Below are 11,670 nucleotides of genomic sequence, written 5' to 3'. Positions count from 1 at the left end.
TCGGCGGCCTTCCCCCCCCCGGGGCTCTGCCGCCGGGCCTCGGGCCGTCCCAGACAGACGGCGGGGTGGGGGGGGTGGGTGTGTGTGCTCGGGCCGCCTCTGCAGCGGCCGCGGGTCGCCCCGCCGCCCCCGTTTCCGCTGGCCGCCAGCAGCGTCCCCCGAGCGCAGCCGCAGGCAGCCCCCCCGCCCCGGTTCGGCTCCCGTCTGCAGGCCCCGGGCCCTTACTTGGCGGTGACTGAGTCGGAGGAGACGGGGCTGTACCGGTTCGGGGGGGTGCGGGTGCCCCGTACAGCGGCAGGACTGCAGCCCCCACGCAGCAACAGCGGCGAGGGGGGGAGCGGTCTCCAAAACCCGGGGCGGGGGGGGGGACAGAGACGCATCCCAGCACTTGGGCACAGTCAGCATTGTCCTGTTTTCACAAAGCCCCGTGGCTGAAAACACACGCCTTAAAAATTATACAAAAGAGTTAGCTTTATTAAACCACCTAATTACAAAAATAAATGGAATGGAAGAAAACGAAGTCAAAACACGGACCAAAATTCACATCCTAAGAAGTGAGACGCTGCAGCAGAATGCCAGGGAAGCTCAGCTCAGCTGCTGGAACGCAGCCGCAGCTCCACGGTGCCCACCACACTGAGCTGTCACGACCCTATTCCAGTTCAACTACACCCCGCGTCCAGTCAACGCAGAACCACCGCAACAGGGAAGGGCTGAAGAAGTGCCACGCTGTTGCACAGCTGCAGGCAAAGCACCAACCACATCTCAAAGGAAACTGTGAGAGTAACAGAGAATCCCTCACAGCTCCATATGCCCCAGTCATCTCCAGAGTTTTTTATTAGACAAAACTATTAGCCAACGCAAACACTGGCTTCATGTTAGCTCAGGCTATGTTAATAGAAAGCTTCTGTGTAAACGCTGAGAACAGAATCAGACTAAAGCGTGTCACGGCTTCTCTCTGGAGCCTCGAGCAAATGGCATCATCAATACCTCAGTCTGATTCCTCAGTGTGCCCTTTCCTCTTTGAAAGGGAGAATACTGCTCTTTGCTAAGGGTCTCCCGAGAGCCTCCTCCCAAACGGCTGCTAGCAAGAAGTTCAAGTTTGTGAAGCACTCTGACAGTGAAGACTGCTGACTAAAAAAAATACAAGATTCTTACCCTAATTAAGTAGAACAGAGGTTGTCAGAGGCCATCCTGAGAGAGCTTTAAAGCAGCCAGAATGTCAGTAACTTTGGGAAGCGGGGTAAAAACCCCAAAACACTCGCTGCCCCCACATTTGGCTCAAGTTTATCCTGAACAAATTCAACTCCCCACACTCCAGCATGTACTTACTGAGATTCACATGGAAACAAACTGGATTTCTAATGAACTCTACACGTAACTATCATGTAAAAGGAAACCTAACTCTAACTTGTCAGAGCAATCAACTTTGTATTTACTTATCATGGTCTCTTAAGGGAGACGAACACTCATAGCAATGTCCCAGGGGCAGAGAAAGCACCGTGGCTATCCAGTGAGCAGAAACCTACAAACACAGCTCCAGTGCGTTCTCCTGACAGCAGGAGATGCTTGCTCAGTACAGCAGGTGGAAGACTTGCAGCAGCACAGTGCCACCGGGAGGAACACATTCAGCAGCAGAGGATCCTCTTCAGGAGTGCTCCGTGGGGCCTGCCCCGTGCCCGTTCACGTGAGGGTGCGATGGGGTTGAGCTCTGGGAGGTAGCAACGCTCTGCTCTGCTGTGGCAGCTGTCAGAGGCATGGAGAGGCTTTCGGGGGACAGCGTGGCAAAGTCTTGTCTCCAGTAGGCTTCACACAGTGGAAGATCATTGCTGTCACACAGACTGTAGCTTTCCAGAACAACCCCAGTAAGGAGAGACAGCAGGTGCAGTAAGAGAGGAGGGGAGGGAGGGAAAGGGTGGGGGAAGCAAGACAGAAGCAAAGCATTAAGAAAATGGCAAAAAAACCCACTCATGGGTGTAAGGTCTGTGATCACAAATTCATCACAAGTCTTGTGACACTGGCCTTCCCTAAGATACCCTTAAGAGCTGGTCTTGAACCTTGTGGGCCTGGTGAAGATCAGGGGAATTTCAGAGACAAAACTGTTGCTACAAACTGAAACAGAGGCTCAATTCTAATCCAGACGCTCTAAGTCCCTGGAAGGATCTGGGCTGAGGTCCTGGCACCCCAAAGATGGGAGTTCTGCTACTGATTTGAGTGAGGTGAGGACCCCATTCATAATTATTTTACTTGGAATTAGATCATGACCTATGTGAGATAAAAAATAGAAATCCTGCTCTAAATTTAAGTTCAGCAGAAAAGCTGGCACAATTGTTTCAGGGCCTGCCCCTGTCATGATAAAGACGAAACCTATTTGCACCCTTGCCCTTTCAATAAAGTGCTCCACAGAAGGTCTGGGTCTTCTGTGGAAGCTCCGCAGCCTGATTATAAAGTTCTGATGGCTCCTACCATTTTCAGCAGAACCTGAGCTGTTCTCCTAAAAGCAGCTTGCTGGATTTGGACTGCTGTAGACTACAGAGCTGGATGAACCAGCAGTGTGGGAAAGTAATGTTTTTAAACAACTGGCTAATTCTTGCCTGTGCTCTGAGGAAAACACAATGTGGAAGGGCCAAAACTAAAAAGAAAAATGATGGAAGAAACTGGAACAAAACCAAAACAAATTCCAAAGAGAGGAAGGAGCTGTACACACACGAGACACCCAAGACAAAGTGAGTGCTGGAGCGGAAAGCAGCTTGCGTTCACAGTAAAACAAACCCAATGGGTCAAGTGATTTTGTTGTTGCAGCTTTATTTACATTTTTAATGTATGGACTTGAATAGATGCTTAGGGAAATATTTTAGGTGTAGAAATATGAGACACTTCAAATTGCACAAACATGAAACATGTTGAGATTTAACCCCACACTCAAGACAGCTCCTGTGATCTCAGAGGAGGGAGCAATGGAACATAAATGCAAGTTTGGGGTTTAGGATGAGAAAAGGCAAGCTGGACTTGGAGTTACCGCTTTGGGGAGTAAGCACACAAAGCACTAGTTGCAAGCATCTACTTCTGAGCTCTTTTCTGGCAGCATCACCCAGCTGGTTTTGCAGTAGAAATGACAAGGCAGTGGACACAGGCTTTATATCTGGGGCCTTTGTAAAATGCCTTTGAAGACCACCCTTCCCTACTGTCCTCCACACACAGCAAAGCTGGGTTCAATTAGCAAAGACCTTCAGGACTGAACCAGAACTATGAGTCCTTTTCTGTCAGTCTTAGACCTCAGGCCATGGTTTCCAAGGAAAATCTGGCCACAGCATCCACCGCATCTTGGCAGGGGAGTTACAAAGAAAATGTCAGCTGCGTCAGAAGCACAACTGCTTCTCCTGCTGCTCCCATTAGAACAGTTCCGAAAGTCTAAGCTTCGCCTCTCACGTAACACTCCTCAAAAGTCAGGGTGAATAAGCAGCTACTGCCCAGCCCACAACAGCACCGCCCAGCCTGCTACTCTGTCCTTTGACTGAGGGTTTCTCAGTGCGAGGGACTTTACTACTCCCCCTTGGGGCATGCAGCCAGGTCTGTGTGCAGAGGAACAGCTTTAGGAAACTACTTGAAGACAGGGTCTGAAAGCAAAGATTCCTTCAGAACAATCTACTCGGCTTTAGTTTCAAGGACCTGCTTTCAGGTCTCCTCATTAAAACCCCCATGTACACACGAAAACCCTAGCAATGAAACCTGACCCTACACCTGAGGTGCATCCTATTAGTTACTCACTGTGGGCAAGGGGCTCCCTCCTAAGCCCCCTTAGCACAATGGCAGTGACAAATGCTGGGCAGGAGACACTCCCTTCCACAGTTTTTTTTTTTTTTCACAGCCATCAGGAGCAGTGCACAGGGACCAAACAAGCTACACAGCACAGGGCAGGCAGCTCTCAGCTCTGCAGCACCTGGAGGTGTGCTGCTGCAGGGAGCTCTTTTCTACAGCCTTCCCTGGAGGGAAGACCTAAAATAAACTAACCAGTGACCTTCAGGGAAACTGGAGCACGGGAGAGCAGTTTGGCAGCATGGCTGTATGGAACCCATGTCCTGGCCTCATGGGACTGCACGCCTCTATAAATCCTGTGGGATCAAGCCCCATGAGAAAGTAACAGATGGTACAGAGGGGCAACCCCAGCTGGGCTCCCAGGACAGCACAGAATGCCCGTTTGTGGGCAAACCAGCTATTGCATTTACAGCCATTTAAACATGACTATCACTCTACAACTATGTGACATAACAGAACCCCTTCTTCCCCACATTAGACAATAAGTTTCATTAAAAATATCTTAGTACTCTAGTTATAAAAGGACTTTGAATAAATCACTGTTTCTGTATTTACACACACACAATTTCTTTGGTGCAGAAAAAGACAGGAGCACAGGAAGGGAGTAAGTGCTAAAAGCAAACGACTAAGTGCTACATAATAACAGGTTTCAGTGGAGGGATCATAGCTCTGTAGAGTTGCAAAGTTTCCTCACCTCGTGACCACCCTTCTAAGAAAGAGCACGAAGGCAAATCCATTTGGTATATGCCAACATTTGTGCTTAGATGTTAGTTCTGTTACAAAGGGTTGCTCTACATGGCGTCTGGTGCCAGGCAGGTGAACAGACCATGCCAGCATGGTCAGAACCCCTTAGCCCAGAAGTTAAAGCTACCAACACACAGTGGTGGCAGTCTGGTGACAGCGTGAGGGAAGCATGTCTGGCACACGTGAGGCACTATCATCCCACAGTGCATCGCTCTGGATACAGCTTGCTGCTGTGCTGTATGCAGCCTATATAGTGGATGCACCCCTGACCTATCAGGGCCTGGACTGGTGCTTGGGTTTGTGACCATCACTCTTCCTTTCTGAGATATTTCTAGGATCCCTTGCCACCCCCCCAAAAAAATAAGTCAAGTTTGAAAAACAACTCTGAACTTTTACCTCAAGTTTTCTTCTGATGTCATAGCCATTCCTAAGCTATGCCATATCAGTATCTTTTTACTCTTAAAATACATATATTAACCCATAAATAATGGCCTAACTTCCAAATATATTGAGTAATTAGGGTTTTAGTTGACCTAGCTGGGGTTATAGGCATTCAGCATTTTTAGAAAGAAGGGAAAGGCAAAAATAGAAAACCTGGTCATTAAAATTCTAAATAAGGTTTTCAAAAGTTAAGTTTTTGTTTAGAAGTCATAGCATTATTGCACTGACTTCACTTAGCTTGGACAGTGCAGCCAAAATAATCAGGTTCTCATTTGTTTTCTCCTGCTTTCGTTTACTGCATCATCAACTAGAAGTGCTGGAGTGCATGACAGAAAATAAAAAAATAAAGTGTCTGAATTCTCTAAAGCCTGTTTTCTAAGAGTCTTTTAAAAACATTAAAAATCCCACAAACAGATCAGTAATAAGTCTTCCATAGAAAAATCCTATCACAATACTTCATAATTCAATGAAACTGAGCAAGTCTTTTTTGCTCATTTCAAATGCTCACCCCAACAGTACTCCAGGCAGCTGGGGGCAGTGGACTACAAGGGAAAAGGCACACTGTGTAACCAGGTCACTTGTGAAAGAACTCACCAGGAAGACGAAGACGTGGTTATCTCATCTAATATGAGGACCCAGCTCAGCAAGCTAGTCTCTCCGAGGAGAGAGACAGAGGCTCCTCCAGAAGGATACTCAGACAGAAGCCTATACCCCAAGGAAATTCATCTCCTTTTACAAGGATTACAAAAGAAGCCTAAGCAAATTATCTGTCAAATCTAGCCAACTAAAGCAGGCACCTAGAGCGGGACGCTGTGAATACCTCCTTCACCATGACATTTATACCCTGTAGGATATCTACAAGGAAAAGGCAGTTGCTTTAGTTGCAGAAAAAGAGTTTAACCTAATTAAAAACAGGAGTGAAATGTTGTTGGGAACATTCTCAAGACCTGTACTCTAAGGACTACTTGTTTGTCTGGACTAACTACCCCAAAAGGGCTGGGATCATAAGGCAGAAGTCCACTGCCCTATTTGTACCTGGAAGAGTAATATTCTTCTTCTAGCTCGTACAGGTCAATGGAGATCTCATCTCGTAGTGCAATCAACTTCTTGTCGCATTCCTCCTGCAAGCTTCTCAGCTGCTGGTTGCGCTGGTTGATAGCTTCATTCACAGAGGGGAAATCATTGAGGATCAAGAACTGCTTCAGGTCAGACACAAGTTTCATCAGGGACTCACCAGCTCGGACCTTGTAGCAGGGAGAAAAAAAAAAACCAAAACCAAAATCACATAGCACACAGTATATCAAAACAGTGCTTTACTCCAATTCTAAACCAAGATCTCCCAAGCTGCTCCTTCAGCCTAAGCCTTGAATAAAGTAGTAACTCTCACATTACGTGAGGATTCTGACAGAAGCCTGCAGCTGACAAGCCAGGCTACCCCAGCTTTCCCCCTAGAGAAGGGATTCACCTGACAGCCACCCCAAATATCAGGTTACTCTTCTAGCAGCAAACCTCGTAAGAGTTATAAAGGCTACCCAAGATGCAACAATGAAAGCAACAGTACCTGCAGGACATGCTACCCACCGATTTGAACAGCAGATGCTACTCACAATGTTTGCAGCTCTGACATGCATCTCATAGTTATCTTGTTCACCCTGGGTTGCTCGAGAGACTTGAGTTTCATCCTCAATCTAAAGAAAAACGTGTACACAGCCACCTTTACATACTAAAATCCTGATACGCAATTACTACATTATAAGGCAACTCATTTCACTTCAATCCACACAGGGAATCCTTGGGGTGGCCTCTGGACTCTACAGCACCCGCGAATCATCTTTGCTACCCTCCCCGCCGTTCTCCCCCGTTCAGCAACCCCAGGGCAGAGGCAGGGAGGCCAGCAGCAGCCGGGGAGAACCGACCGCCGCCCGCCGTGGGGAAAGAACCCTCTTCCCTCGGGGCAACCGAGAGACAGGTCCCGCCGCTGCCCCCCGCCCTCCCCTCAGGGGCTCGCTCTCTCCTCACGGCCGCCCCCGATTGCAGGGCCGCGGCCGCTCTCCCCTCAGGGGCCCCGCTCTCCCCTCAGAGCCGCCCCCGGGGAAACCCCCCCCCCCCTCCCCTCAGGAGCCCGGCTGCTCCCCCGGCCGCCTCGGGGCTCGGCTACGGCCCCTGCCCACCTTAGCCGTCTTGATGATTTCGGTGAAGTTATCCATGATGGACTTGACGTCGTCCTTGAGGCGCTTGTTGTAGGACTGCAGCAGGGTCTCCTTGCTCTGCGGCAGCACCCGCTGCTGCGCCATGGCGGCCCGTGACCCCGCTCCGCCCCTCTTGAACCTCCCCGGCCCCGCCCCGCCGCGCGCGCCGCCGCCGGCCTCTCGCGAGACGTCGCGCCTCATAGATATTTCCCAGCATGCACCGCTTCCCCTTTCTCTTCCTCAGTCCAAGATGGTGAGTGCTGGCGGGCGCGGGGCGGGGGCTGGGGTTCATCCGCTGCCATCTGCCTCCATCGCTGGGCCGCGGCCCGGCGGAGAGAGCCGTGCGGGTGCTCGGTACCCGGGAGGGGTGTTTCGTGCCCGGTTTGCGGTGACCGGGGTCGGTCCGGGGGGAGGCCGGGTCGGGGCCTACCCGCCCGCAGCGGGGCGGCCGCGCAGCGCGGGCCGCTGGGAGCGGGGCAGCCCGGTCAGGCCGCAGCGTTTTTCCCGGTGTAGGGTGGATCCCGGGCCGGGCTCGGTGGCCGGTAACCCGCGGTGGGGGTGTCTCGGTTGCTGGCGGTGTCCGGGAGCGCTGGGCTGGGCGATTGCTGCCCGGCCGAGGAGATCACCAGCCGGTTTTAAACGGGAGGTTCATAACCCTTTCAAAGCGAAGGATTTTATCTCTGCAAGAGCAAGACTAGGCTGGGAGACTGCTAGGCTGGTGAAGTGCCTGGGAAAATGCATTTCCAAGGTGGACTGAAAGATCTTTCAAGTACATCAGTATTGGAGGCAAAAGAAGGAAGAGCATATTCCTTTCTTTCTTGCAGCCGAAAGGAAAGAAGGCCAAGGGCAAGAAGGTGGCACCGGCCCCTGCTGTAGTCAAGAAGCAGGAGGCCAAGAAGGTTGTCAATCCCCTCTTTGAGAAGAGGCCCAAGAACTTTGGCATTGGTGAGTAAGTGAATATTTGGGCTACTTGCTCAAGGATTTTTTTTGTTTTATGGGCAGATGCCTAAACTGTAAACAGAAGCGTATTGTAATGAAGCTGTAGAGTGGAGACAGTGATGGAGGCAGTTGCCTTGCTGCCTGCAGTTAAGATCTGTCTTTCATTAGGTATATGATGGTGGCTATGGACAATTCGCTGAATTTTCTGTATTACAAAGATTCATTATTTGATTCTACTGCGATGAATCTTGCCCTTTTGCACATGTTGCGGTGAATCAATTCAGACTCCTGTAGTGCCATTTTTGTACGGTGTGCAGATGATGTGAAAGAATATTTGCTATCTGAGTGATAGTGCTGACATATCACCACCAAGATCACTGATGCACTCGTGCCTATTCCATGCTGTTGCTCTGTGGGTTTGGAACAGCTGTGAGTTAAACTTCTTATTTTTAGGACAGGATATCCAGCCGAAGCGTGATCTCACACGTTTTGTGAAATGGCCGCGCTACATCAGACTGCAGCGCCAGAGGTCCATTCTTTACAAACGCTTGAAGGTGCCTCCTGCCATTAACCAGTTCACTCAGGCTTTGGACCGCCAGACAGGTAAGGATGTGCCCCACAGAGTTCTCTTAACTTGGGTCGTTGATGGGATATGCCTTAGAGAAGAAGAAAGAAACCAAAATAAGACTTAACAAAGGTAAGCTGGAGAGTATCTTTGGAAGCATTTTAGGACGGCTTTAATAGTGACTGGGGTGATGTCAGCAGCAAGCCGCTGTCTGAATTTGCTGGCTTAAGTCTTGATAGCTGCTGTGTACTTTGAAAAGGGAATAGAAAATACCAAAGCTCCTACTTAACAACCCAAACCCAGGGTTATCTTAACTGCCTGTTTCCATCATAATCCATTTTTCCAGCTTGATGTAGAACCACATAGGGTTGTGTAAACAGATAGTTTGAGAAATCTGTATGAGTGCAGGCATTGGGGGGAAAGCCAGCATCCTGCAGGCTGACATTGATACGGGGGAAGAAGGGACTTCAGGGTCTTCTGTGAAACAAGTAAATAGTCTTTTACAGGTGATAGTGTCTATGCAAGAAACTTTCAGCCCATGTAGAGTAACTCCCTCGTAGATGTTGCTTGCTTTATAGGAGAAAGTGCACCACCTTTAACCATAATTGTTGTGGGGGTCCACAGGCATTTCCTCATCCAAACAGTGAAGGAGCTCTCACTGCCAACAGAGGTGCACGTAGAGGTAAATACGGGCTCTAGAGGCACTCTGCCAGCTCTGCTCTTGCAGTGTGCAAATGATGCTAACTTTTTGCTGTCTAAATACACTTGATGACAACCACCAAGATCGCTGATGCACTTCAGTGTTTTAAAAAGTAATGCTTAGATTTTTAGGTCATGCAACTAACTAACTAGTAGATGTTCTCTTCCAGCTACGCAGCTGCTGAAGCTGGCGCACAAATATAGGCCAGAAAATAAGCAAGAGAAGAAGCAGAGGCTACTGGCTCGTGCTGAGCAGAAAGCTGCAGGAAAGGGAGATGCACCAACTAAGCGGCCACCGGTCCTCCGAGCAGGTAACTTTGTACGTGGACTTGGCTGCTTGCACATACGGGAGTGTAGTACTTGGTTAGAGCTCTGCTCCAACCAAACAGGATTGGACAAGCTATTGCAATGATGTATGAATTTCTTCACCTGAGCTCAAAGTGAAGAGCAAAATAGACGAGCTTTTTAACCCTGAGCTTTAGCAAATTGTCCGTGGAATATCCTCTCTGTGCTACTGAATGGATGTGAGAAGTTTTCAGAACTTTGAAGCTGCACTATGGAATCTGAGCTGGTTGTATGAGACTTACATGAAAGCTCTGAAAATAGACTGAGCGGAATCAAAGCTTACCTATAAATTGTTTTTCAGGTATTAACAGTGTCACGACTCTGGTAGAGAACAAGAAAGCTCAGCTTGTAGTTATTGCCCACGATGTAGACCCCATTGAGGTAAGCATACTTGCTGGTAGATGTTGTGGGCTACCTGTGTAACTTAAGCTGAGGTCAGAACTACGCTTGGGGTGAAAATGCATTTTAGGACAAATCTATTGCACGAAAAGAGAATGCATAAATTACCAGAACTGGAATACTTGCGCATGTTCCTAGTTGTCCTGGTATTACAATGAGGCTTGGCCCTTGCAATGATGTATGAATTTCTTCACCTGACTCAACAATGAAGAGCAAAACGAGCTTTTTAACACTGAGCAATTGCCACAGCCCAGGCTGATTCAAAGAATAAAAAGATGTTCTCCCTCAGTTACACAGCACGCTCCATTTCTTTTCAGCTGGTGGTCTTCTTGCCTGCTCTGTGCCGCAAGATGGGAGTGCCATACTGCATCATCAAGGGCAAAGCCAGACTGGGGCGACTGGTCCACAGGAAAACCTGTACCTCTGTTGCTTTCACACAAGTTAACCCGTAAGTATTCTGTGTGCTGGCTTGATTCTCTGTCGTGGAGAAAGCAAACTGCCCATAAACACAGACTGTAGGGCAGATGGATAGCAAACTTGGGTCTGTGTAGTTTAAAGTAGTAAGAATAAATAAAATACTGCCTCTATAATGTATAAAATAGATGTCCTTTTGTATTAAGAGCTCTGTTGGATCCTGAAGATAGAGATTACTTTGGTTTACCAAAATGGGTGTTTACTCTAAAATACATAGATGGAACTATTAACCTTAATCTGAGCAGTGCAGGTTCCTAAAGCATTGATGTTTGGAGTGATTACCCCTTGCCAAATGACGCTTACGCTTAACCTGAAAAACCATGTTGCCACTACGAGCTCTTAAATCCTGAGGCATAAGAGTTACGGAAAATGTTAAATTGAGGCTCTAAAGGAACTAAAACTATGACCAACAGGGAGGATAAGGGAGCCCTTGCAAAGCTGGTGGAGGCTGTTAAGACCAACTACAATGACAGATACGACGAGGTAAGATTCTCTGTGCTGCTAGCCTTGTCTTTCAGTTTGTACTGTTAACATCCCCAAAAGCTTCCCAGTGAAATGCAGATTATTTCAGACATAGTGACAACAGCTTAAAGTCTGTTGGGTGTAGTGTACCTAGATTTGCTTATGATGTATCCAGATTCTTTACCTGAGGGTGGGTAAATTCTCTGCGCTGCCCTGAAATGTTAGTTCACTGCTTGAAATGTGTAGGACTTCCTAGTTGAGGAAGCTCTTCCCCTTGTGCACAAAAGAGTGGGATTGAGTTAGTTGGTTGAATGTAGGAAGAGACTGTACGAAGCATCTAACCTGTTCTCACTTCTTTGCAGATCCGTCGTCACTGGGGTGGTAACGTCTTGGGTCCAAAATCAGTGGCTCGTATTGCTAAGCTTGAAAAAGCAAAGGCTAAAGAACTGGCTACTAAGCTGGGCTAAAGATGTACTGGATTGCTTCCGTGTTTTCTGTACATAAAAAGAATAAACCCCCAGATGAAGTTTCAGTGGTCTCTGTTAATGGGAGTGTTCCAGGCAGCGGGTAGCACATTAGCATTGCCTTTCATCAAATGAT

The 11,670-nt window shown here is 48.4% G+C and overlaps 2 protein-coding genes and 4 non-coding genes across 7 annotated transcripts; 5 read left to right on the top strand and 1 right to left on the bottom strand.

Moving 5' to 3' along the window:
- Nucleotides 1-453: 453 nt before the first annotated feature.
- On the bottom strand, nucleotides 454-7,326 carry MED22 (mediator complex subunit 22). Of its 2 annotated transcripts, none has more exons than XM_052814722.1 (4): nucleotides 7,170-7,326; nucleotides 6,606-6,686; nucleotides 6,034-6,242; nucleotides 454-1,844 (listed from the first exon to the last, which is right to left on the bottom strand). In XM_052814722.1, the coding sequence occupies exons 1-4, from the start codon at nucleotides 7,290-7,292 to the stop codon at nucleotides 1,646-1,648; spliced, it is 612 nt and encodes a 203-aa protein (XP_052670682.1). In that variant the 5' UTR covers nucleotides 7,293-7,326; the 3' UTR covers nucleotides 454-1,645. The 2 variants fall into 2 exon arrangements, with proteins under 2 accessions (XP_052670682.1, XP_052670683.1); XM_052814723.1 differs by having other exon boundaries at nucleotides 454-1,838.
- RPL7A (ribosomal protein L7a) lies at nucleotides 7,276-11,602 on the top strand. Its single transcript, XM_052814721.1, has 8 exons — nucleotides 7,276-7,440; nucleotides 8,012-8,132; nucleotides 8,580-8,729; nucleotides 9,561-9,701; nucleotides 10,037-10,116; nucleotides 10,452-10,582; nucleotides 11,022-11,091; nucleotides 11,433-11,602. The coding sequence occupies exons 1-8, from the start codon at nucleotides 7,291-7,293 to the stop codon at nucleotides 11,535-11,537; spliced, it is 948 nt and encodes a 315-aa protein (XP_052670681.1). The 5' UTR covers nucleotides 7,276-7,290; the 3' UTR covers nucleotides 11,538-11,602.
- On the top strand, nucleotides 8,439-8,511 carry LOC128154866 (small nucleolar RNA SNORD24). The gene has a single exon (XR_008239457.1). It is a non-coding gene; the product is annotated as a small nucleolar RNA SNORD24 (small nucleolar RNA).
- Nucleotides 9,421-9,486, top strand: LOC128154867 (small nucleolar RNA SNORD24). The gene has a single exon (XR_008239458.1). It is a non-coding gene; the product is annotated as a small nucleolar RNA SNORD24 (small nucleolar RNA).
- LOC128154865 (small nucleolar RNA SNORD36) lies at nucleotides 9,794-9,870 on the top strand. Its single transcript, XR_008239456.1, has one exon. It is a non-coding gene; the product is annotated as a small nucleolar RNA SNORD36 (small nucleolar RNA).
- On the top strand, nucleotides 10,303-10,375 carry LOC128154857 (small nucleolar RNA SNORD36). The gene has a single exon (XR_008239448.1). It is a non-coding gene; the product is annotated as a small nucleolar RNA SNORD36 (small nucleolar RNA).
- Nucleotides 11,603-11,670: the final 68 nt, after the last annotated feature.

Source organism: Harpia harpyja, chromosome 19 (genome assembly GCF_026419915.1).
Source record: "Harpia harpyja isolate bHarHar1 chromosome 19, bHarHar1 primary haplotype, whole genome shotgun sequence".
NCBI lineage: Eukaryota > Metazoa > Chordata > Aves > Accipitriformes > Accipitridae > Harpia > Harpia harpyja.
Note: the sequence above shows the minus strand (reverse complement) of the source record. Positions and strands in the feature narration are given on the sequence as shown.